Source organism: Takifugu flavidus, chromosome 6 (assembly GCF_003711565.1).
Source record: "Takifugu flavidus isolate HTHZ2018 chromosome 6, ASM371156v2, whole genome shotgun sequence".
In the NCBI taxonomy this organism is placed as follows: Eukaryota; Metazoa; Chordata; class Actinopteri; order Tetraodontiformes; family Tetraodontidae; genus Takifugu; species Takifugu flavidus.
This window is the reverse complement of record NC_079525.1, coordinates 2,270,395-2,295,183: the sequence shown is the minus strand read 5'-3', so window position 1 is coordinate 2,295,183 and position 24,789 is coordinate 2,270,395. Positions and strand designations below refer to the sequence as shown.

The following is a 24,789-nucleotide window of genomic DNA, read 5'->3' as shown; positions in this document are numbered from 1 at the left end:
ATACATTTACTACATAATTGAACTCCGTTAGTGAATATCCTACACTTTTTATGTACTTTTATGTACCACTAAAAATCAAGCAATTGAATTAATAGTCACAGCTTATAATCATTTTCCCTTTTGTACAATAAAACGAATAATTTCTCAATAGAGTATTTCAGTTTTAACTGAAATGACTTGATTGTATAAAAATGAGGCTCAATGCTATGTTAAATTAATAGTGAAAATAATCTTAACCTAGTTAAACCCGGAGTAATGCTTAATAAGACCCTTTTAAAGATTTTGAATTCAATTACGGAAAGTTAATTTAACTGAACATTAACTAGATATTTTATTTTATTTACGAGGATAAACGGTAAAATGTTTGATTAGAGCAGCTAAAACCTGATCCAGTGAATGAGTGTTCCTTTGCCACCTCCATCTGTGTTTGTGTGTGTGTGTGTGTGTGTGCGTGCGTGTGCGCTTCGCCACCGCGGCGGTCACATGTCAACACTCCAGTGCGTCGTTGCGCATCCGAGGTGCCAAAGTGGTCCACGCAGTCTGTATGCAGCACCGGAGGAGATCCTCGGCGACGAGATGTCATCCGATCGGGAGGAAAGCAGAAGTCTGAACAACCAGTTCGTGCAGCCCGCGTGGCGCATCGTGCTGTGGTCGGTGGCTTACAGCACGGTGCTGGCGGTGGCGGTTTTTGGAAACCTGATTGTGATTTGGATCATTCTGGCGCACAAGCGAATGCGCACCGTCACTAACTACTTCCTGCTCAACTTGGCGTTCTCCGACGTGTCCATGGCAGCGTTCAACACGCTCATCAACTTCGTGTACGCGGCTCACGGAGAGTGGTACTTTGGCGAGGTGTACTGCAAGTTTCACAACTTTTTCCCGGTCACGGCGGTGTTTGCCAGCATCTACTCTATGACCGCCATCGCCATTGACAGGTAATGACAGATTAGATCATTAGCACCAGACTCGTGATTATTGTCACATTATTAGCAAACAGGGCACCATTTAACTCAAGCCTTCTCCATTATTTAAAACTTATCTTAAATTCTCATTTTCTACGTTTAAAACCTTGATCTGTGAGCATCATCTAGTAGACCATGCAGCAGAGGTTGTGCTGCGTGACCTCTGACCCCCTAACCCGCAGGTACGTGGCCATCATCCATCCCCTGAAGCCTCGGCTGTCGGCGAAGGCCACCACAGGAGTCATCATCGGTATCTGGACCCTGGCCGTGGTTCTGGCGCTCCCTCTCTGTTATTTCTCCACCACCCGAGTTCTGCACCGCAGGACCATCTGCTACGTGGCTTGGCCCCGCATGTCTGACGACCCGTTCATGTGAGGAGCTTTTATTTCTGCTTTCACGGTCATCATTTTATGTATGTAGAGTTTAGAGTTTAGATTTCTCGTAGGTTTGCAACCATCTGGTACCCTTTTGTCCGTCGTGCTGACACGTCCTTGGTTCTTGCGCAGGTATCACATCATAGTGACAATACTGGTTTATGTGTTGCCCTTACTGGTGATGGCCATCACTTACACCATCGTGGGCCTGACCCTGTGGGGAGGGGGGATCCCCGGAGACTCAGCCAACAACTATCACGGGCAGATCAGAGCAAAGAGAAAGGTAAGCGCTGTCTTTGTTCATCATTATTGTTGTGGATTATGATGATGATACTGTTCCATCATTTTGTTACAGCAAATGACTGATAAGTAAAGAAATGGCATCACAAGGTTAGGGGTTAGGGTTAGAAGAAGAAAACCAGAAGTGATTTTAATAAAAGATAAGCCAAATATCGCAAATTGAGACGAATCTGAAACCCGACCTTCACCTTTTGATGCAGTTTCCAGGGCCACGAGCTGCTAAACCCAAAATCAAAACATTTTTTCAATATATTTTGCTACTTAAAGCTTAGACCTCTGCTTATTCAGCTGAGGTGTAATCCTGCGGCCAAAAGGAAGTGTTTCCAGAGGTGCTTCATCCTGGCCGACGTCATCAGCCAGACGACCCAGCGCCCTGTGCAGCAGCTACAGTGAGAGTCAGGATAAACAGGGATTAAAGTCATCACAGCTGTCATACTGAGCTTCTATCACCATAGCCCAGAGATTACTGTGGAATATTACTGATATTGATCACGTATACCACTGAAGTCACCTGTCAAAGTATTCTACAGAGGATTTGCAAAGACAATGAAAGACATTAAGGAAATTAATGAAATTAAAGACATGAAAGTGGCACAAACATATTGAATGCAGGTCTCCGTCCTTTAATAGATGTCTTTGTCGGAGGAAATTCATCCGATACGCAGCTTGCGGGCGAAAATTGAACATATGCGAGACGAGTGGGATTTGTAAATGCCAAGAACTGAAGGGACAGGACAATAGGAAGTCCGGATTCAAAGGATCGCACCAACAAAATGCCTGCCTGTGAATAGCTGTGAGCTCCTTTCAGCCTCGGTGTTTTTGAGTAGCACCTTGATGAGGTCTGCAGCACTCTTTCATTTGTTCTTCCTGGAACCTGTTGCTTTGTTGTGTCATCCACTTCTTTCCCTCCGGCCGTACTTCAGCTGTTGGAAACTCATTGAAATATAATCAGCGCTAAAGAAAACAGACGAGAGCCCCCGTGGAGTGCTGTAGTCTCTAAAGCCCCCATGGAGAGCTGCAGTCTCCAAAAGCATTGAGAATCTCAGTGAGTGCTGTACCCACCGCTTTCTTTATGATGACGGCATTGCGGCGCAGAATTTTTCATTACATTTGCGAAAATGTTATGAAATCAGACCTAATCTTTTGACGCTCGGACTGTAGCCAGTAGTAATAAAGCGCACATGGGATTATCACCTGACCCCACCCGTTCTCCCAGCCCAGCGAACGTTCCAGTTTCTGCCACTTCAGAACAGTTTCAGATAAAAATCTCAATAGAGGTTTCTGATCCTGTTTGTGTCCTGAATTTAGAAAACAATTGCGCTTACATAAGACGAGAAGCATGAAGAACCACAGAGGTTTATGTGACATTAGATCACATTACCCACACAAGTACAGTATCTGTTCAATTAGACACACTGTCACCTGTTGTGCAGGTTGTGAAGATGATGATCATCGTCGTGGTGACCTTTGCCCTCTGCTGGCTGCCCTATCACGTCTACTTCATTGTGACGGGTCTCAACAAGCAGTTGAGCAGGTGGAAGTACATCCAGCAGGTGTACCTGTCCGTGCTGTGGCTGGCGATGAGCTCCACCATGTACAACCCCATCATCTACTGCTGCCTCAATGGCAGGTGAGTGTCCAGCCTTGAAAAGACGCACGCATCTGCTCTTCATATACAAGAAAGAGCGATTTGATTTGCAGGTTCCGGGCCGGGTTCAAGCGGGTGTTTTGCTGGTGCCCGTTTGTCAGGATGTCGAGCTATGACGAGCTGGAGCTCCGAAGCAGAAGACTCCAACAGGGCCACCAGAGCAGCACGTGCACCTTTTCCCGGGTCAACACCAGCATCCTCAGCAAAAACAAGGGCGCTCGTTCCATCGAACCAGGTCCAGAGTCAACGTTGAGCTCGCTAATAAAGACAGCTAGCTAACATTCCATTCCATCCTCATGCATGTCTGAAACACAAAGTACGCAGCTGACAGTAAAATATGTTTAAATCCCAAAAATCATTTTACTTTGTTCAATTTTCTGGTGTGTAGAGTTATGTGTAATAGATTAAAAAGATATTTTGTTTTCAGTATAAAAATGTTCATACATCACTACCAGTCAGGTGGTAGATTTAAACTAATAATAAAATGTATATTCCCAATTAAAATGAGTGCATCCATCGGGGAAGCACAGGAAATGTTCCCTTTGTGATTCCAGCTTAATTCTTTCTGTGTAAAGTTCCTCCAACATGGTCCAAAAACATGGTTCTGGATGAATGGGTGGATGGATGGATGGGTGAGTGGATGGATGGATGGATGGATGGATGGATGGATGGATGGATGGATGGATGGATGGATGGATGGATGGATGGACGGATCGATGGGCAGGCTATACTGGTCCAGGTAAAACTACCTGTACATCTTTACCATTCCAAGGTCAGAATGATCTTAATCTTTCTTTTTTGCATTCATCTATTTATATTCTTGAGAAGCAAACAAATATGTTTTTGAAATCTTTAAAAAAATCAACATTTTTGGATTGATAACTTGGTTTGAATTATTAAGAAAGGAAGGTTTGCTGTCTACAATAAATGCCCATCAATGTTTTATTCCATTTTATAAAATATATTTATAATAATGTTTTGTAAGAAGCTAACATAAACATACTTATATTGTGTATGATTTTACTACCCAATATTTATATATTGGGACTGGATGATCAGGGGTTCTAAAATCTGCCTGTTTTCACATTAACGGCAGCCAAGAACACAATAAATGCATTTCTATAAATAGAATATAGATATAGAAGTGTCAATTATTTTTAATGAAGAAAACAACAGGTCCAGGCTTTACGGTGATACGTTCATCATTGTTTCCATGCAGGATTAAAAAGGACAGTTACATGTCTGTTGCAATCAAGCACACAGTCATACAAAAACAAAATGCCATATTGTGATGAGCATATATCAGGATTTTCTTTGTTACACTTAAACCCATATATAAAAGATTTTAAATCTAGAATGATCGGTTAAGGAAGTGAAAAAAACATTTTGGTCAATGAAGTGTGAAAGCAGTAAAGCGGTAACTTTCAGCAGCAGAAAAACTTGCAAGTCTTCACTTTTACCCTCAGTAGTCGAAGATTCAAGCCCAGGCAGCCAAAGCTGCCAGCACCAGCACGAGCCAGCAGGCGGCGCTATCAGCTGTGCACCTAAAGGGACGGAAAGAAAGGAAAACTGCGTTTCTAAAAACAAAAGCAGCATAAATTCACCACACCAGCATGTCAATATTGTATGTATCCTTGCATATTTTGTGTCTGCAGAACAGTTATAGTTAACAGTCAAAATATATTGTTTTGATCCAATCTACATATTTTTTAAACCACTATATTCTATTACTTGTCCTCAATATGCACCAATCAATGCTTTGCCTTCACTCTAAAATATATACAAAATGGCTGTTGAGTGAAGATGTGAAGCTTACCGTGAAAAGATGTAACAGTTATGGAAGTTATCCAGATTTGCATGTTTTAACGTGATCATGTGGTATTCAGACTCTTCTTTTTTTTGGAGCACTTTGCCGTCGTTCTCCACAGTAAACGTTTCAGCAGGAGACAAGAGGACGATGTCTTTGTCACTGCAGATGTCGGGTCCCATGTTGGCAAAAAAGCAAGATGTGATATTAAAGATGAAATCGCCAGACAAATCTGTCAATTTCTCCACGTAACTGAAGCTCGAAGAGGCCTTGAGGAACCGCCCAAATCTGACAATTGACCCATTTTTTGCTATGATTTCATCCTCCGCGAGAGCATAAACAGTCTTGCAGTCTTTTGACTTCAGCTGCCTCATTGAATCCGTGAGCAGGAAGTGAAAGGATTTGAAATGGAATTGGTCTTTATACTTTTCTGCGTCTGCACCCAGTGTCTTTACAGCTTGGTTAAAGGTAGTTACGAAATATTCGTTGTTGCAATATGCACGAAGGGCCATAAGATGCTCTTTTGATGTTCCAGGGATTGGCTTCAAAGATGTCCCCTTAGTATTCCATGCTCTTGAGAACTCCGCACTGTGATTCAGCTCTTCCTTCAACAAGCCTCCATTGATAAACATGTCAAAGGCCTGAGTGCTGCATCCCCTGTACAGGTCATCAACTGCATTCTCAGCCATATCCAGATGTTCTGATTCCTGTACAGTCACCTATAAATGTGATATGGAATGCTTATTTTAGATGCTGGAAACATTCTTCCATGCCGGTTAAGTCAAACAATAGTTGTTAAGTCAAACAATACTTACTTTGCAGCAGAAAGCTGTGAATATCACTGCTGAAAGAAGGAGTTTTCTTTTCCCCCACATGGTAAAAGAGTCTTTTTTGTGTGCTGAAATAAAAATCGAAAAATAAACAGCTTGGAATGCTGACTAAATGATTTGTTTAGACAGGAACTCCAGTTATTATCTTCATTAAGATTAGCGTAAATCATCCTGGTGGTCTGAAATATATATATATATATATATATATATATATACACACACACATACTGTATATATATTTTAAAAGAATGATATATACTTACAGTAGTAAATCTGTGAGTGGTTCACTAATCCTCTAATAAGAACGTGGGAGTAGATTGTCTTCACCGGAAAGTATGTGGGTATAACTGTGTTCGAGGGAGTTTCTTCTTTTTACTTTCCTGTAAAAGGAAATGACTGCCCCTAAAAGGCTCACTTGTTTTGTAAGCTGCATAGTTTCCAGAGATGCTGTTAAAAATCAAATACCTCCAACTGATCCAACTTTTCCTCATTTCAATATTTAGCAATACGTGTATTATCTATATAAAATATAAAGAAAGTTTCAATTACTGACATCACATCATTTAAATGTTGTTTTAAGAACTCTCTTTCAAGTCTTCCTTTCAAGCTGCAGACAATACTTGTAAAAATCTATACCACTTTACGTTCAATGTCATCAATCAACACATTTTAGTAGAATGAATAAATTAATTGATATTAGTGTAAATACAATCAATATCCATTGGATTGACTCGATGTGAAACAGCTAACTAAATGTGGGTGATCTTGAAATGAGAAAAGCTCTTAATGGAAAAACACATCTGTGACTGTCCGGATTTTTGGCACTGTTGAACTCAGGTCCTTTATAATGCAATTGTCTTTTCCGTCTCAGAGATTCCTCTCATTTCCTTCTTCCTTTGCTGAAAGCTGCTGAAGCTCAGATAAGCTCAGACTTTTTTTTTTTTTTTTTTTAGCTCTGACAAGGCTTCATTTTGAAGGGGAGAAGAGGTTGGACCACTAACTCTGTAGGAAAAAGTTGATGGGCTGCAACAGTCTTGGGACGATGACATGAGACATGTTTAAGACAAAAAGTTTTTGCTTGGTGAATAAATGCTTGATTTATTAAGATATTATAAGCATTTGCAGTTTGTCTGTGGAATCTGAGAAATACCAGCGATACAAGGTTACATAATGTTTTAGGAACAAAGCCATTTATGGAAGGAAGATCAAAGGTCAAAGTCTCTTCGGGAATCCAGAATGCTGCTATCACTTAAAACATCTGTCCCTCGGGTCATTGTCGACATTTCCTGAAAATGTAACTTAAAATTCCATCATAAATTTGAAAGTTGTTTTTTTCTCAACCAACAATAGTAATAATAATAATCGGCCTTGGTATGACCGGAAATGCTGTCATTTCCGGTTCCTGGCGCGCCAAAATAAAAAATAAGGCGCAGCTCTGTGTTTACGAGTTCGCTACAGCTTCCGGATTGAGAAGTAAGAAAAACAAGCCTGTTATTTTTTATTTTTCATTTTTTTTTTACAAACAACAGTAGAAACGCAGTCTATACGGCTTTCGGCCCAGGTATGTTTAGTACAATTTCTTGCTATTTGTTGCCAGCTGGTGGAGAAAATAGTTGTCCTTCGACATTTCTGTCACATTCTAACATTAAATTAACTCTAACAAGCGAATACATTCAATGTACAAATCATGCTTACGTTTATGTATTTCGATTACGTTTTTTATTTTACTTGCCTGTTGGTTGGTGAATGTGTAACGTAAAGTGGATAAAAATTAATGACCCATGAGTGACGCAATTTAATGGCTATTTTGTTGCAGAATTAAACGGCATTCAACTTTTCAATGTGATGACACGCCTGAAACAGTATATTTGTTTTATTTTGACCTTGAATATATAATTATCTGGTTGATGGGAACGTGTAATTTCTAACGGTTATCCTCAGTCCATATGTTCAACATATGTTTTAGTTTTATGGTTCTTTTATCAGAACAAGTTCAGAATGAATCGGGTAAAGTAATTCAATCAGGTTTGCTAATGTAATAATATTATTACAATGCTATAAACATTATTTTGAATGTTGAAGCAGGTCTCTGTCTCTGTGTATTTACTAATTTTTAAATGTTTAGATATATATTCCTGAAACCAGAATGAGATATAATATATGCATAATGTATTTTTAGAATACACATGGAGCTCAGTTCATCATCTCATGTGTACTAGTGCTACAATGGATCATTGATCACTGATTTTGGGCGCTATAACGTGTTCTTTGCTGCTCGACTGTGCTGTTAAGATGAAGAAGTGGGGAGAACGACTGACAAAGGTTGAGCAGCTGGCTCAGTCCTTCAGGTCGAATCCTTTGACCGCTCGCTACAAGCCTCGACTTTGGCCGTGCCAGCCCTCGTCCGTCTGGAATCTCTATCCTCGTCAGAGTATGGCCATCGCTTTCGCTCAGCGCTGCAAAGAGGTAACGGCTTGGCTTCGTCAGCGTTGTCTATATTTCATCTTGTGCGTGGCAAGAAAAATTCTCATCTCTGTCCTTTTATCCATCAGGCTGTCCATGTTTTTGCACTGGAAAAAGAGAACTCGCTCCCGGGTCAAAGGATCTACCTGGTTACCAGTTACAGCGAGCTGTGGCACTACTACAGGTAAAATCAAATCTGTATTTGAAGCTACGGTCCTGATCATGATGGAATCCGTCTGTGCAGGACCTACACCCACTCTTTGATGCACTGCTATGAAGTCATACCAGAAGGCACCGTGTGTAAACTGTATTTCGACTTGGAATTCTACAAGCCCGCGAACAAAGGAGCCGATGGAAAGGTTATGGTTTCTCGACTTATCCGGGTATGCTGTTCTATTTTTTACTTTTTAATTTGTTACTGCCAGAGGAGGTTGCTTCACATACAACAGCTTTTTAACAGATCTTTAGTAGTTATTTTTTTCAAGGCACTAAAGCCTCAATTGAACCTTTTTTTGGGCGTTTGCAGTATGTTTGTGACAAGCTGATGGAAATTTATGGAATTACATCTACCACCTGCAACGTCCTGAACCTTGACTCCAGTACAGAGGAGAAGTTCAGTCGGCATCTCATCTTCAATCTCAAAAATGCAGTTTTCAAAGACAACATACATGTGGGTACGTTCCATGTTAAGTAAAGGCAACTTTTTGTGGAGTGTCATCCTGAAATCATATTCTCTCTGTTGTCTAGGCAGGTTTATTCATGCGATTCTTCAGCCAATCCTGAGCACACTTAAGGGTGGAAGGTCTCACAACAGTGGGGTCAACAGCAGTGAGATAAGGTTTGGTTTTCAGATCAGTCCTTTTCCATTGTTTCTTTGCTACCAACACTTGGGGATTATTATTTTTGATTTCTGATTTGACAGCAGAGCACCTGACATTTCTGGAGGCAAACCAGCGAAGACATCAGAGAGTTGTGGGAGTCCACCGACCAAGAGGCACAAACAGGAGGAGCGAGACCTGGGGTTCCTCCTGGTGAAGAACAAGGACGGCCAGGACTGTCTGTTTGTTGATCTTGGTAAGAGAAACACAGAAATGATTCGCTTTTCTCTGCTGGTTTTCACAGCATCTTATTTACAAAAACAGGAGTTTACACCAAGAACAGAAATTTCCGGCTGTACAAGTCGTCGAAAGCTGGGAAGAGGACCGTGTTCGCCATGGCAGAGGACAACACGTTTCACGCCAAACCCGAGAAAAGTAGGTCTGCAGAGGAAAGCGTGTTTTTGGCCTCCTTAGTCTGCAACGTGAGGTACGTTCACGTTTCCATCGAGCACGTTGGTCCTGAAATGAGAGCGCCGTTTCAACCGCGTACGTCCTTAGTTTCACGGGCCAGAGAATACTCACGTGGGAGGTTCCCGAAACAACAGAAGCCAAAACCTCACGGCCCCGTTGCCAGCATGGTTCAGACACAAATCACGGTGAGCTTTACCTGCCAATCTCTCATTCAAATTTTTTCTGTACAGTATTTTTACATTTTCGCCCACCATTAACAGAATTATATTCTGGCGGCGGGTCCTCCCCTCATCAAGAAGTGGATGACTTTGTTTTAACCCTAGTTCAAAAGGATGGAATACAGGGAAGTAAGTGTTGAGATGAAGGGTCCATTTTAGCGACATTCTGAGTCAAAAATAGGAGGGTTTAGAATTCTGTATTTTTTTAAAAATTCTGACGGTCTAATCTGCTCTGACAGGCATCAGGAGGTGGAACTACTTTGCAGCCGAACAACTGCTGGTGTATGACATCGTGAAGTACCGCTGGTGTGAAAATGTGCAGAGATTTCATAAAAGCAACAACATTATGTATGTGTTTTCCCACGACTTGGCTTTTTCTTTGATTATAGCACGTTTATGACAGGGTTTGTAGTTTTTAATCTGGGTTTCTGGTCTGGTTTCCTCATCTTTTGTAGGATTATTGCAGATCTGAAAGAAGAAGTTTGGTACCAAAAGTGTCACGATCCCGAATGCAGGAATTTCAGATCCTCAAGTAAGTTATCAGCAGTGTATGATGGATTTACCCCAACATTTCAGGAATATGAACTATCCTGGCTTCACTGAAAGGTTACCCGCTGCCCCAGGAGATCTGCATGAGCTACATCATGGCAAAGGTTAGTCTCCAACTGTGTCCTCATTTATTTGCTTTTCAAGCCAGTTTGTCTACTTCTCAACAAGTCTGCTTCTCACTGGCAGGATGAGGAAGACCAGGCTTATTTGATGGATGAGGCCGGCAACATTGAACCCAGTCAGACGGCAAACGCTGCACATCTGGGCGAGGACTCTGCCGATGCGTGGGGAGACAGCCAAGACGACCTGAAATATGCAGAGATTCTGGGGGACTTTGAACAAAACAGCGGAGAAATCCCGGATCTTCTTCTGCCTGCGTCAAACCTAGAATTTGACATTTAGATGGTGAGCTGGTTCAGCTGATGGGACACTCTATTTGCACTGATTTATTCAATTCTGTGTTTGAATGTGTTTAAAATGATGCACCTTTCTAGACAGAAGCAAAGCAGACTTTATTTGACTGATTTAACAAATGCTCGGCTTATAGCCTAACACAAAAACTGCTCACGTGCTTCTTTTTAGAATATAACCAAAAACAAAATTCATGTCATGGCTTGAGCCACAATTCATTCAAGAGCTCCATTCAAAGCAACACATGGATGAAATGTTGAGTATGAGGAAATGAAACAAGCACAGAGACTCAACCTTGGTGTACTTGACGTTTAAAAAATAAAAACTCTAGTAATTTGTGCAAGATAGATGTTAAAGTCTGTAGTTTTGTCCTGGAAACTGATCATTTATTTAGGATTTACAGTAACGGTCAAGTATGACAATATTTATATGCAACATGAACCAACAAACAAAGAGAACCCAGCCAAAACATAACGTAACGTCCAAAAATTGCTACAAACCTCATTTTACAACAGTTGAAACAATAGTTTAGCTTTTAAAACACTGAAACATAGAGCGAAATACAGCATCAGCCCAGTTATTGACATTTTAGGAGCTCAATTATTAACAGCTATGATGATTATATTCCATAAAAATCTAACTGATAACAAGGAACATTAAATAGTTTCATATTTATCATTCTCAGTTCCACATTGCTCTCTATAAAACTATATCATATTCTTTGCTGTACTTCCTAAGAATTTGAAAATAAATACATTTAGCGTCAGATACAGTGGCACTTAAGGCAAAAGCACTAACATTTCCTGTTCTTGTGTTGACACTTATATCACATCGGTAACACAATGAAATGGTGGTCAGCAATATTTTCTGAAGCAGGATCGCTGATGAAACGGATTATAGTTCCAGTCTGGAAGTGACACTTGAAGAAATTCGGCCTTCACGTATTTGGCTCTGGCAGTATGGTCGTGGCCTTCCCTGCAGTTCTTCCTAATCTCAGTTTACATTTTAATTTTGGTGTACATTTCATCAATTTTCTCTCTGAAGTAACTCTGAAGTTCAGCCCTCTTGGTCTTTAAGGTGGGGGTGAGCAGCCCGTTCTGGATAGAGAACATCTCAGGGTGTAATACGATATCCTTCACCTGCGCAGAAAATTGAAATGAAATCGACAGGATCACTGATTTATGCTGTCAGAGGTGATGGAGTTCGTCATACCTGTTCGAAAGATTTGAGTCCTGCTTCTTTGCCCAACCTCCAGATGTCCTCTAGGATAGCTTTCTTCACATCCTACGAGCAGAAAATCAGAAAAATGTAAGCAGGAATGATAAAATGGGCCGAGTTTTAAAAAAAATCTGACCTTGTTTTTGCAGAGTTCCGAGTGGGTTCCTTCAATTCCTCTCTTCTTCATCCACTCAGGCAAAGTCTCGGGGTCAGGTACGACTACCCCAACAAGGCACGCCTAAAAATACACAGGTGGGAGGCAGATCAGTGCCGCTCGAATTCTCCCACTCATCTGACCGCGAGGCTTCATCAATTCCTGACCTGTAAACTGTCCCCGTGAACAAATATCTGGGCCACTAGTTGACTGAGATTATAGACCATTTCGATCTTCTCCGGGGCGATGTATTCACCCTGCGCCATCTTGAAAATATTCTTCTTCCTGTCAGTGATCTTCAGCGTGCCGTTCTGCAACAACGACCGCATCAGTACTTCATACATCTGCCCACAACTGCATTAATTCTATCCACAGAGCCTTACAGGAAGCCATTTCCCAATGTCTCCAGTGTGCAGCCACCCGTCCTCGTCGAGCGCTTCGGCTGTTTTCTCTGGATCGTTCAGGTATCCTTTGAATACATTTGGTCCTTTGACGCACACCTACAAGGAGATTTTTTTTACTATGGTATTAGTGTTTTATTGTAGGTCAATTCAGCAGTCGAGCTGAGCCCACCTCTCCCTCCCCGTTAGCTGCAAAGTAGTTCATTTCTGGCACGTCCACCAGTTTCATGTCATTGCAGGGTAGAGGAGGGCCAACGCGTCCTGTGCAAAAAAAATAAAAATCACAGTCATGAAAACAAAAAAACAAATTTAAAGGTTCAAAAAATATGGACGTATATTCACCTGCAATCCAGTCACCAGGCAGTGACATGGAGCACCCAGCTGTGGATTCGGTCTGGCCGTAGCCTTCATATAACTGCAGCGTGGTTGTAACGGTTCAGTAAAAGAAATCAAATGACCTGGATCTGACAGATGCTTGTTGCTGTGTGCTGCTCACCTGACAGCCCAGGGCTGCTCGGATGTATGTCAAGTTTGTTGGGCACACCGGCGCTGCTCCCGTTATCATCATTCTCACTCGGCCTCCCACGTTTGCCTGAAGAGAGATTGTTAAAAAAATTCTATCAACAAACTTTATCAATGACTGAAGCTAAAAGTACAGTGTCCAGTGTGATTAGGCTGTGTATTTACACAAGATTCTACAGTATATTTACCTGAACTTTTCTGAAGATAAGCCTGTCCCAGATGGTGTCCCGCCTGGTGACACCCTTATTGAGCTCTGCTGTTTTTCTGCTGAAAGCCAAATGCAGCAGCCATTTCTTCAGTGGCCTGTCAGCCTGACTAAATATCTGCAGAGACACGAGACAAGCTTGTATTCAGGACGACAGCCAGAAAAAAGAAAGATTGGAAGCAGAGCTAAAGGTCACTGAGGTCTGACCTTATCGCACATGCGGTTGAGCAGACGTGGAACCACGGGAAAGACCGTTGGCTTCAGTGTCTGCAAATCATCCATCAAAAGTCGAATATCTCCCTGGAAGAACCCAATTCGGGCCCCATGGATGAGGATGACGCCCTGAAAAAGCAATGAAGCACTTTGTCCACAAGGTGGCGTACAGAGCACAACAACAATTTAAGAAGTATACTGCCACAAATGTGTCCTTAAAATGATTCATTAAATAGATCACAACCCCTGTGCAGTGCTTCTTTTCACTTACATGTATAACCCTCTCCAACATGTGAGCCAGAGGAAGATAGGATATGTGAACATCATGGACACACAGCATGCAGTCTGCCTGGAGAGGAGAGAAAGTGCTCAAAGTCACCTAAGTTGAAACTCCAAGAGCGAGAAGGGTGCTTGTTTATTGTCAGCTGCCAGTGTTCCCTGGAATTATTTCATGTGGGAGGAAAAATGCATGTGGGCTGACGCTGACACAATACAAAATCAACAGCTGTGACTTCATTTTGGATCAACTGGAAAATCCCCAAATGCCCTGAGCGCTGGAGCCATTTGGTGGGCAAAGAGTTAAAACTTCGCATTTAGGCATTTATGAACGCTGACGTTATCGCAGACGCTGTGGTTATAGAATCATGCCTGTTACTTCCTAAGAACATCCAGGCTGCTTCGAGACGGACACACTCAGCGGGGTAACCCATGGCAACAACGAACTGATTACCAAACATTATAGAACCCACAGCAAAATAAGATCTGATGCTTATGAGATATTTCTGGTTTCGTGCAACAGCTGCCCTCATCACTGTCTGGTCGCTGCTGTAGCCGTCCGTATCATGACCGATTCGACTATTATTTACTATAATATTTCCTGGAAGATTTCAGATATTACTGGCCCAGAGACCCCACCACAGATTCTAACATTATTGTTGAATCCTGGTCTGTGAGCCAAGATCAAATCGAAGGAACACTGTAGACAAATACTCCATACACATATTCCAAAGTTTGCTACTATATTTACCTCTGTAGTTTTTAAGAAAGCTGCGGTGTTGGAGATTATATTCCCATGAGTTAACATTGCCCCTTTTGGTTTTCCTGGAAGGAAAAATACAGATGATGAGGCCACAGTCATTTCAAGAAAAACAGAGAAGCCACATCATGTCATGTGATCACCTGTGGTTCCGGAGGTGAAACAGACAAGCGCGAGGTCTTCTGGTGCAGGAGGCTGTAATCAGATCAGGCGTGAGAAAACGAATCGCGTTGCTACAGGAAACGACAAGACGCTGAATTTTGGAACACCAAGTTCCTCTCCTGATTCCAAAATGATCAAAGATGAGGTGATTCTGCTGGTTCTGGTGCCAACTCACCACTGGTTCAACGTGGTTGTCTTTTCCCAGAGCCTGTTAAGATAAAAACCAGTGAGACAGAGTCTGAAGAGCGCACTCACTTGTCAGTAACAGTACAACAGATTAAAAACTAAAACAGCCTTATCACACCTCAAACTCCTTGAAGCTGATCACTTCAACGTCGCACTCCTGCGCACGCTTCACGAGGTCCGTTTCGAACGCTTCAATGATCACGATCGTCTTCACCGGTGTCCCTTTACCGTTGATGCACTCCAGGATCATCCAGGCTTTTTCCGGCACGTCGCAGATCACTGTGGCGATGGTCGCTGCAACAGAACAGACCGCGCTAAATTACCCACTTTGCTCCGATGTTTCGGGTCCGGCGTAGCATGACAGCGCTGCAGGGGGCCTCCGGTACCTTTGTCGATGATGTGGCTGATGGCCTCTCTACCCAGAGTGTCATACAGCGGAACCGTCACCAGGGAGTACGTGTAACAGGCCAATTCTGAAATAGTCCACTGAGAGGGGAAACATCCTATATTTTAATGTCTTATACATTTTTATATTTTCTTAACACCGTTGCTGGTGTTTGACTTATTGAATTGCTTAAGACAGATCTGTCTGCTGTACCTCTGGCCTGTTTATAGAGAAAATGCCGATAAACTTGTCTCCAGTATGAGAGTGGCCTCTGTGCAGGAGTGCGGAGCCGATGTGCTCGGCTCTGTCTGCCACCTGTGCAAAAAAAAAAAAAGGAAGACAAGGTATGCATTCATCTGTGGCTCTTGATAGAATATCACATAGACATTTAAGTCTTAGGGAAATGAACATAAAATAATGTAATGATTATAATCCTCATTGTCTCACACCAAAAATCTACAGTTTTTGAAGGCTCCAAACAATACAGGTGTTACTACAGAGAGCAGAGGGTTAAACAGATGGAGGCTCAATACTGGACACACTGTCCTAAATCAGACAACATAACTATTGTGGGTCGAGTTTAAAAGAATTGTGTCATCACACTTCAGTGAACTTGTGTGCACTGATGACAGATGACAGCGTTTTAGTCTGTTGGCTCACCAGAAATCAGTCAAAACTTTTAAAGATGAATCATCGTCATCGTGCTTCTATATTAAACTCTAAATAAGAGGGAATAATACTGTTGAATTTAAGGGTTTTTCTTTTTAATCCAGGACAGTCACCACTGGAATCAGCAGTCCTGGTCAGGACGGCAGCCTGGTTAGCGAACGCAGCCCGCGAGGGAGGGCGCACACGCACGCGGTAACAAGCCTTGATTGTGCATTATAGGTAAAACGGGTCCGTTAGGTTCTGAGAGGTGACGCAGGTTTGTAAATGACTGTCGCCAACATGCAAATAAAAATTTGCATCGGCCGCGGCGATGACATTGGGACAGAATTCTCCCTCTGAGCGACACATTGGTCCTTTCTGTCTGGAGCTGTTGCAACATGAACCAGGTCAGACTGTGGACTGATTCGCTCGGGTCAGGGAGTCACTGGGTCTTTGCTGGGAAGCGGTGCGCTGGTGCATGATTACAGTTTCCTGCTATGATGAAACAGACTGAAGACTATAACTTGTGGTTTCTCAAACGCCTTTTACTTCCTGTCGTTCACCCAATCAGGCTCTTTTCCTTCATCTTCTCCCTTCAAACACGTGCCAGTCAGGAAACGTGCGCGGGCTCACCTCTCGATAAGACTGCCACTCGTACGGTTGGTTCGGTTTTCTGGATCCAAGGCAAGGCCCGTTATCTGTGAGAGAGAGTAAATCCTAAATTAATCTTGAAATCACCTCTTCGGATTCAGGTAGGCGCCATGCTGAAAAAGCGTGGAACTCACTGGATTCCCGAAGCCCCCTGAGAAACAGCTCGTACAGCGTGCACGCATCATGGTAGTAGCATGTGATTGGCTGATCGCCCTCCATCAGCAGTGACCTCCTGATGCCTTCGCCACCCTGCACAAAGGGTCCAAGGTTAGCAGGCAAGTTCAGGCGAGGGCCTCTGATATCATGCGTGATATTGTTAGAACAAGACTTGACGCTCCCTAATAGATGATTTGTAAGAGTTTTGATCATGAAAACACGCACTGCACTGGATATCCTGAACATTCAGATTGGACACATGCGCGTGTCTGTATGATCAGGAAACAGGTGACCAAAATAAAGAGACCGCATACCGGTAATTCCACTGACTGCTGGTTTGGGTCGATGCGTGGCTTGATGGCTTTCTTTTGGAAGGCGAGCCAGTAGGTGGTGAGGGCGGTGAAAGCGCCCAGTCCCATGAGAGCATTGGTGCTGATCCCGGCGAGATAATGATAGACATCGTCGAGCTCTGGGATCCAAAACCGCGTATGAGCCTCTGGAGTCTGCATGATTGTTACGCTGAGCCTGGGGGAGGGGGGAAGCAAGGACATGAGCGTTATTCCATCGCGACACTAGAGGGTGCATTTGCTTGCACATGCTCACTGCCCATCTAGTTTTTGGTAGGTTTGAGTTGGTAAACCTCTGTTTAAGACAAACTTCTGCTTCCAGCTTCAATTCTACAGAAACGGTGACTTTGCACCTCTGGCCCTTCCCCCTCCTCCACCCACAAAAGTACCTCACGGCGACTGCATGTAAATTACGGTTGTAAATGATATCATGACTCATGTTACCTTAACATCCACACACCCTGCTGCACACTGCAGGAGACCATGACTGAGTAATGTGGTTGCATCTCATGCAGAGGCAGAGAATTCTTCAATCTTACCGTGTAGTTTGTATTTATAGTCTCTGATTATGGTTGATGAAGTGATGTGGATGACAATTGTAGTGCCGTCTAACACAGTTGTAATGTAATGTGACCTTTGAGCAAAGAAAACTTTGAACTATAGAGTCATTCAATCCTATTTTGTATGAGGTCAGCGCGCCCGGTCGCACTGAGATCAAAGATAGCAAATTGTGTGACCTTGCCTTAGACTTTCCAACTCACTCCTAAACACGCCAAATTTGCAATTTCTCGGACGCCGTGGACGTACAAAAGTCATGGCACACTTCCACACACTATTTTCCTGTCGTACGACAAATGAAGATTCCCAAAAGTTCCAGCATAATAAGAATTACCAAAAGTAGATAAGCACTCAAACACTCAGAGGTGAATGAGGTTTTATTTAGCAAGATCATGTAGAAAATGACCTCCATGGAGATTATGTTTAATAAAATGGTGATTAGACCAAGGAAGCAGCTGCTCGCTGGGCCAATACTGGACCAACGCTGCCAATTTGTGGTTTATTCTTCATATAAACCCAATAATCAATCTCATATTTAAGTTTCCGATTAGGCAACTCACTGAAAGACATCCTCAGGCCTAACTGATGAGCAGTTCTACTTCCTGTCCCTGTCATATGCAAATGTCGCCCCCATCGAGGAAAGAAGCGTCCCACTGAAAGCTGACCCTTGATGATAAGAGCAACACCGATCAGTCATCTGTCGCTGTCAGGATGTACAGCATCAGCGACATTGGTGCTGAAAGTTAGCCAACTCTCGTGTCTCCGGCTATACCCTCAACAACAGGTGCCGCTGTGGCGGCCGTGACTAGCGGCGTGCAGCCTTCACAGATAAAAAAGCTGCGTTACCCTGCAAACCGGACAGTGATGACACAGGAAGGAAATGTGACAAAATCAAAATGCATCTAACAAGGAATCGTACGTTTTATCACAGTAAGGAAGGTTGTTGCAGTGTGATATTTAAAAGTGTAAGTGGATATAAATGGATAAATAAATGAATAAATGTAAGTTACAATCTTGCTGCCAGGCAATGTTATACTGGAGAATTGAACCTTTGACAGGAATAATGCAGAGTGTTAATTATATAACTCTAAAAGAAATGAATTTTTTTAGCATTTAACTATTTTCTCAACAAAGCACAATAAAATAAATCTGTATACTCACAGGCTGTTGATTATTTAAAAAAAAAAAGAGTTTCCAGGTAACTCAAGCTCTATTAAACTCCTCTTCTAACAGTAGTTGCTGCTGCTATGAGCAGAAATTGCAATAACCTCTAATAGACGTCTGTGGTTCTTACAAATCCGAAAAGCAGAAAAGAAAAAAAAGACACGCCTCTTTCAAACAAACGTACACGATGATGCCGACCACTGGCTGGAGCGCAGCGCAGAACACCTGGAAGGACACACACACACACACACACACACGCACGCACACACGTGTCCACACGCTGCTGCTCTGACAGTTACCACTGTTTCCCCCACACTGGTTCACACTATACATTATTTTAATGGCAGGAAATAAAATAACACTTTAAACTGCCCTCTCATCCATGTTTAGGTCTCTGCCCTGAGGTATTTCCTCCACCTACGTAACCTAAACTTTGTAACTCCAGTAAATAAACACAAACAAACATCAAGGAACGGTTCTTGCCGGACCCCCTTCTGAGCCTGAAAGCTAATGTTATGAATGCAAATAGTTTTTTGCAAATAGCAATTTGTGAAGCAAATATTTGGTGGAGCAAATAATAAGTAGCGAACCCATTTTTTTTGTGTTTTCTTGGAAATTAACAGTGCATTTGTTACAAGATACTATTTCTAAGGCAAAATAGCAGATATATGTCTACAAATATTATCTGCTGGTAATAATTTCAACCTGTTTGTCTTATTAAAGTTACTGGAAATCAGGTCAAAAATGTATTTTTGATTGGAGGGAGGACGGACCACCAACAGCACCTACCAGCTAACCGCTATACTTGGCAAGGAAAATGAGAAGCTGGCGGCAGAACCGGTCAGCCTACACACACACGGAGACATGCACAAAATACTGGAAATAAAGAAAGAGGCAGGGAAGGGCAGAGGAAACATGCAGGCGGGACTTAACAAGGTAAATCTTTTTGGGTAGATAAAGAGGCGGTTTAAATGGTGAACAGGCTATGTTTAGATGGGATGTTCAAAAGCCAACAAAGCTGACTGTACAAATGCAGGATGTCGGAGAAGCTTAGGCAATCATGGCCGACCGCACCCACTCTCTGGTGGAGCCATTCAAGCCTTCGCTGACGCTCTTTTGCCACTAAAAATAAACTTATTCCAGGAGTGACCCCAAAAATTAACTTTCTTCATCTATCAAAAATATTGCTCTGATATAATAAAGTGTGATGATTTCCTGAGGTCTGACCCACTCACCCAGGATTGAGCATCCTGGACGCTCGTAGAAAGAATTAGCACAAATTTGTAAATGGTCGGGGCTGCTAGCTTGCAGGGTTCCAAGTCCCCTACACCCTGTCCTCAGGCCACAGAACAGGTTCAAATGCTGTCAGGGGAGTAGAAGCTGGGAAGCAGCGCTGAAAGGATATCAGTAAAACCCAGGAAGACAGGAGAAAACTGTAGGTCATCACTGGAAACGGCACACATCAACCCGCCTCCCGGTCTTTTATTCAACAGGCGATCAGCACTAAAGTGTTGGGCAGATTTCTTCACATGCTTCACTGGTTTGAAAGTATGTTTAACCTGCCCTGCGGAGGTTATCTTTCCCTGATGTTGGCTCAGCTGCTGACAGGCACCATTTCATAAATCTCATCCCATCGTCCCCGTCTGACAACACGAGCGAGGGGCCAAGTGATTTCAATCAGGGCTGAAAGACCTGGGTCCAAAAATCAGGTTACAGTGTCAACGCTGATATACTTTATCTATTACCTACCAGGGTGACCCCCCCCCCCCCCCCCCGAAACACAAGTAAAAGGTCAGAAATGTATTCGCACACACAAAAACCTCTTAAGCCCAGTTTTCACTCATCCCCACATCCTCTAATTTTCACCGGATGGAATGATGTCGGTATTTAAAGCTGCTACCTGGAATAAGAGCCCCTCTAGTAGAGATGAGCTTAACGGCCCCGCTGAGCATGCACTTGCTGAGCCCAGTGGCCCCTGGTGGGGGCCAGCGGGCGTCATAATGTTCCACTGTGAGGAAATCAACAGATATAAACCGCAGCTACATTCCAAAGATTCCTGTTTTCTGCCACAGCACGCAGACAGCGCCCACCCCTGAACGTCCCCGTCCACCTTTTTTCGTGCACGGATACCATCAGCTATTAAGTCAACACGGCGAGAGCCTCCAGATGTGCCGTCTGATGTCAGCGTTCAGCTATGAACTCAGAAAACATCGCTTTGTACCAGGCTGAGTCCAAGATTACTCATATAAAACACACTGAGCGTCACCGTAACAGGCGCGCTGTACGTCTGTATTTACCCTTGGACGCTAAACATTTAGACAGCTGTAGACGTCAGTGGTGACGTATACAAGTTGTGTATTTCCCTTCAGACTTATTTCCTGGCATCTGTGCGCAACCATGATAAAGCCTCGGAATCTGGCTGTGTGTCTGCCCGTGAGTACCAACAACTGGGGGGGGACCTGGAATGTTACAACTGGAGCTGTTTCAGAGACCTAAATTCAAATTTGCTACATGCACTTTGTGGATGATACACACACACATGGTTCCTTCATCCCAACAAGACAGCGTGAACATGGGAAACAGGAAGCGGAGCGACAAAGCCATAACTTCAGCCCTCCGTGCTGTGAGTCAACAGCGCCACAACACACAAGCAACGAGTGACTCTTTTTCTCTCAGCAGCGTTCAAGTGGCGGCATGTCAGCGCAGGGATGCGGATCGAGGCGTGGTTTCAGTGCCCTCGTGGATTCTCTGTCCGCCCCTGCTGATACGAGAGGACCTGGGTGATGTCGACAAATAAAACCGGTGTACAAGGGTGAAAAGGATGAACAGAAAACTCCTCCAGCTGTTATTGTTCGCAGACACCCCAACCAGGATATAAACGACAATATCACTCAGCGAAATAGATTTTAAAAAAAGCAATTAGCATAATCCAACTCAAAGAAACTTAAGGTGATATGAACTAATAAAGATGTTCAGGGCTACTCCCGCACTCTTGGTTTAACCTGGAGAGAATCCCTCAGACGGACACCTGTCGGACAGACACCTGCCGGAGCAGATCCCACTGTTGCTCTTTTCTGTCTAATGGGGGGAAGTAAAACGTCAAATTTAGCAATGATTTCCTCACTTGTTAAAACACATTTACAGAAATGATTAACGACACTTTGAAATGCGTCAGGATCAGTCATATGTCCTGGTGGGTTTATAGCTCAGGATCTGGGGGGGTGCTCTGATCCTGATCCACCCTGAAGACAATAGATTTGGAGTCGGTTGTCATCATCAGTGGGATTTTAGATGACCCAGAAATGAACCAAATATGGCGTACTACAACTTTAAAAACAGGGAAATTCGGCCTCTTCCTCATTCACGCGGTTATGGGCTGGAGTTGATATCAGGTCACAGTCATGTCTGATCGCTTCTCGGGATCTAGAATCTCAGGACTGGCGACAAAAAGTTCCAGGACCAAAAAGATGCGTCTCAATTATGCGTCGCGTCCTTCTGGGTGATGATGAGCGTCACGCAAACAGGTTTCTCAGCGACTGATAGGAACGATGAGCACGTATCGTCCTCGATAAAATAAAATAAAATAAAATAAATGCGCGACTGAATGAACAGGACGGCCCTTTTGGACGCAGACGAAAATATGATATGACGCAGCGACTAAAAACCGTGTCAAGAGGCGTCATTTCCCAGGGAACAATATAGGAAGACAGCAGCTTTTACTGACACCGTTAACAGCATCCCGCTATCAGTGGCCCTCCCGCTAATTCTATCACAGGATGACTGAAAGCAAACACCTAACCTCGGGCATTTGAATACAGTTGTGTGGGCAGGGCGGTTTTCACTAACCTGTGAGAGGCGGCAGACTCAGACACTTGAACCTTTTTCTGCAGGAGGCAGCAACAGCGACAGCAGCGGGGGCCGCTCGCATTTTGTTCCGCTGCCGCTGCTCTCAGCCAATCAGGCGCCGCCGCTCAGGTCGCGCTGGCTCGAGATTTGAGAGGCGTGTTCTGATTGGTGCATATTCTGAGGCGGAAGAAGCGCGCAGACGTATAGGTGAAACGTTAAACATCCACATTTCGGTTTTACCAAGGAGTAAACAAGGCATGTGTGTCAAATAAAAACAACCACACATTTACCCAATGTCGTATTTTTAATTAGGATTTTTTTTGGTTGTCAAGCAGCTCATCCTGTTTACAGTTTAGGCGTAGGCCACCGTTATTTATGGCCCATATGATCAGTGTGGAAGTTACCTCAGGACATTTTATTTACAGTGTACAGTATAAGATATAAAAGTTGTGTTTACACTTTCTTTCCATTAAGACACTTTAAACAGTGGAACATGGAAATCATCTAAAACAGTATAGATTACATATTATGCCTCTTTGCAATGTTTAAAGTAGATGTTGACTCAGTTAGTAAATCCCTACAAATAAATTAAAATAATTTGCACAAGATATTATTGAACAACTCAAAGAAGAGATAAACCCAACGTTGTCTTCCGTTTTGGCTTTAGGGGTGGGTTTTGATTCCTGCCTTGAAACCTCTTTGGTTAACTTGCAAATATCTCAGGTTGGGTTACTTGAAGACATTCAGTAAAATGTTACCTTCACCTTCAGGGTGAAGCCTTTAGCATGTCTGCAAACATGTCTGAGTCTCTTTAAATTACAACATAGGATAATAGTTAATAGCATAGTTAGTTGGTGGCGCACAGTGCTGTGCAGTGATGCTGAGGTCGTGTCAAACATACCGACATTATCTGTAATCAACATTTATTTATCAAAGCAAAGTGCTGTAAACTAAAGCAATAAAGGTTTGACAGATTGACAATGGTGCTGTGAAGTCAAAAGATACCGCTAGAGGGAGCACTTTTACACTTTAAATGAGAAGGTAGCAGAACTATCCTGTTTTGTAAATTGCACGTTTAAAGAATCCTCAAGGAACAATAATAAGTTACTAGAGTCTGAAAAAAGAACGACGTCGGTTTACGAGAATTTTTTTTAGTGCTGTAAATGAGTATAAACAATTAAGGGCTTTTTGAATGACGTCTGTGCTCGACCAATTTGGAGTGACTGTTTTGAAGGTCTGGTCTCAGGACCGTGTGAAACGCTGCAGTTCGGGCTGGTGGTGGCGCAACAAGCCAGCTGATTGTGTCAGGGAGCCGTCCAGGTCACCACGGGTCAGAGCGCAGCGCCTGACAACACTCAGCGAGTAACCACAGCCTGGTGATGGTGCTGCTGCTGGTAATGGTGCTGCTGCTGGTAAAGGTGCTGCTGCTGGTGATACTGCTGCTGCTGGTGATGGTGCTGCTGCTGGTGATGGTGCTGCTGCTGGTAAAGGTGCTGCTGCTGGTGATACTGCTGCTGCTGGTGATGGTGCTGCTGCTAGTGATGGTGCTGCTGCTGGTGATGGTGATGCTGCTGCTGCTGGTGATGGTGCTGCTGCTGGTGATGGTGCTGCTGCTAGTGATGGTGCTGCTGCTGGTGATGGTGCTGCTGCTGGTGATGGTGCTGCTGCTGGTGATGGTGCTGCTGCTGGTGATGGTGCTGCTGCTGGTGATGGTGCTGCTGCTAGTGATGGTGCTGCTGCTAGTGATGGTGCTGCTGCTAGTGATGGTGCTGCTGCTAGTGATGGTGCTGCTGCTGGTGATGGTGCTGCTGCTGGTGATGGTGCTGCTGCTAGTGATGGTGCTGCTGCTGGTGATGGTGCTGCTGCTGGTGATGGTGCTGCTGCTAGTGATGGTGCTGCTGCTAGTGATGGTGCTGCTGCTGGTGATGGTGCTGCTGCTAGTGATGGTGCTGCTGCTGGTGATGGTGCTGCTGCTGGTGCTGCTGCTGCTGCTGGTGATGGTGCTGCTGCTGGTGATGCTGCTGCTGGTGATGCTGCTGCTGCTGGTGATGGTGCTGCTGCTGGTGATGGTGCTGCTGCTGGTGAT

The 24,789-nt window shown here is 43.5% G+C and overlaps 4 protein-coding genes across 8 annotated transcripts; 2 read left to right on the top strand and 2 right to left on the bottom strand.

Annotated features, from left to right (window-relative positions):
• Positions 1–404: 404 nt before the first annotated feature.
• Positions 405–3,822, top strand: tacr3l (tachykinin receptor 3-like). Its single transcript, XM_057035153.1, is given in 6 exon segments — positions 405–935; positions 1,145–1,333; positions 1,469–1,619; positions 3,070–3,266; positions 3,338–3,512; positions 3,515–3,822. Coding segments are annotated over 6 exon segments (1,209 nt in total). The 5' UTR covers positions 405–483; the 3' UTR covers positions 3,560–3,822.
• A 601-nt stretch (positions 3,823–4,423) lies between these two features.
• si:ch211-145b13.6 (GPI-linked NAD(P)(+)--arginine ADP-ribosyltransferase 1) lies at positions 4,424–6,334 on the bottom strand. The gene is made up of 4 exons (XM_057035158.1): positions 6,185–6,334; positions 5,907–5,989; positions 5,101–5,810; positions 4,424–4,828 (listed from the first exon to the last, which is right to left on the bottom strand). The coding sequence occupies exons 2-4, from the start codon at positions 5,964–5,966 to the stop codon at positions 4,762–4,764; spliced, it is 837 nt and encodes a 278-aa protein (XP_056891138.1). The 5' UTR covers positions 5,967–5,989; positions 6,185–6,334; the 3' UTR covers positions 4,424–4,761.
• Positions 6,335–7,330: 996 nt separating this feature from the next.
• primpol (primase and polymerase (DNA-directed)) lies at positions 7,331–11,198 on the top strand. 3 transcript variants are annotated; one of them, XM_057036245.1, is made up of 14 exons: positions 7,331–7,394; positions 8,214–8,387; positions 8,474–8,568; positions 8,629–8,767; positions 8,911–9,058; positions 9,132–9,222; positions 9,307–9,458; positions 9,527–9,689; positions 9,761–9,858; positions 9,934–10,020; positions 10,131–10,239; positions 10,347–10,423; positions 10,498–10,544; positions 10,627–11,198. In XM_057036245.1, the coding sequence occupies exons 2-14, from the start codon at positions 8,214–8,216 to the stop codon at positions 10,840–10,842; spliced, it is 1,596 nt and encodes a 531-aa protein (XP_056892225.1). In that variant the 5' UTR covers positions 7,331–7,394; the 3' UTR covers positions 10,843–11,198. The 3 variants fall into 3 exon arrangements, with proteins under 3 accessions (XP_056892225.1, XP_056892226.1, XP_056892224.1); XM_057036246.1 differs by having other exon boundaries at positions 7,340–7,482; positions 9,310–9,458; XM_057036244.1 differs by having other exon boundaries at positions 7,340–7,482.
• A 17-nt stretch (positions 11,199–11,215) lies between these two features.
• acsl1a (acyl-CoA synthetase long chain family member 1a) lies at positions 11,216–22,844 on the bottom strand. 3 transcript variants are annotated; one of them, XM_057036241.1, is made up of 21 exons: positions 22,704–22,844; positions 17,103–17,313; positions 16,767–16,881; positions 16,615–16,679; positions 15,547–15,648; positions 15,335–15,434; positions 15,067–15,242; positions 14,938–14,970; positions 14,744–14,795; positions 14,592–14,665; positions 13,836–13,913; positions 13,559–13,693; positions 13,335–13,469; positions 13,121–13,216; positions 12,967–13,039; positions 12,797–12,885; positions 12,607–12,723; positions 12,391–12,534; positions 12,206–12,307; positions 12,064–12,135; positions 11,216–11,990 (listed from the first exon to the last, which is right to left on the bottom strand). In XM_057036241.1, the coding sequence occupies exons 2-21, from the start codon at positions 17,295–17,297 to the stop codon at positions 11,850–11,852; spliced, it is 2,094 nt and encodes a 697-aa protein (XP_056892221.1). In that variant the 5' UTR covers positions 17,298–17,313; positions 22,704–22,844; the 3' UTR covers positions 11,216–11,849. The 3 variants fall into 3 exon arrangements, with proteins under 3 accessions (XP_056892221.1, XP_056892222.1, XP_056892223.1); XM_057036242.1 differs by lacking the exon at positions 22,704–22,844 and adding an exon at positions 18,855–19,012; XM_057036243.1 differs by lacking the exon at positions 11,216–11,990 and having other exon boundaries at positions 12,058–12,135.
• Between the last annotated feature and the right edge of the window lie 1,945 nt (positions 22,845–24,789).

Bases quoted from the DNA above. Each gene is read 5' to 3' on its own strand.
- acsl1a (XM_057036241.1), bottom strand. From the start codon at position 17,297: ATGCAGACTCCAGAGGCTCATACGCGGTTTTGGATCCCAGAGCTCGAC. The intron at 13,040-13,120 runs GTGAGCAGCACA...ACCACGCTGCAG, and splicing joins GAGCAGCCCTGGGCTGTCAG to TTATATGAAGGCTACGGCCA. The intron at 12,136-12,205 runs GTCAGATTTTTT...TTCTGCTCGTAG, and splicing joins CGGAACTCTGCAAAAACAAG to GATGTGAAGAAAGCTATCCT.
- si:ch211-145b13.6 (XM_057035158.1), bottom strand. From the start codon at position 5,966: ATGTGGGGGAAAAGAAAACTCCTTCTTTCAGCAGTGATATTCACAGCT. The intron at 5,811-5,906 runs GTAAGTATTGTT...TCACATTTATAG, and splicing joins TCACAGCTTTCTGCTGCAAA to GTGACTGTACAGGAATCAGA. The intron at 4,829-5,100 runs GTAAGCTTCACA...CCGTCCCTTTAG, and splicing joins AACTGTTACATCTTTTCACG to GTGCACAGCTGATAGCGCCG.
- primpol (XM_057036245.1), top strand. From the start codon at position 8,214: ATGAAGAAGTGGGGAGAACGACTGACAAAGGTTGAGCAGCTGGCTCAG. The intron at 8,569-8,628 runs GTAAAATCAAAT...CCGTCTGTGCAG, and splicing joins GAGCTGTGGCACTACTACAG to GACCTACACCCACTCTTTGA. The intron at 9,059-9,131 runs GTACGTTCCATG...TCTGTTGTCTAG, and splicing joins CAAAGACAACATACATGTGG to GCAGGTTTATTCATGCGATT.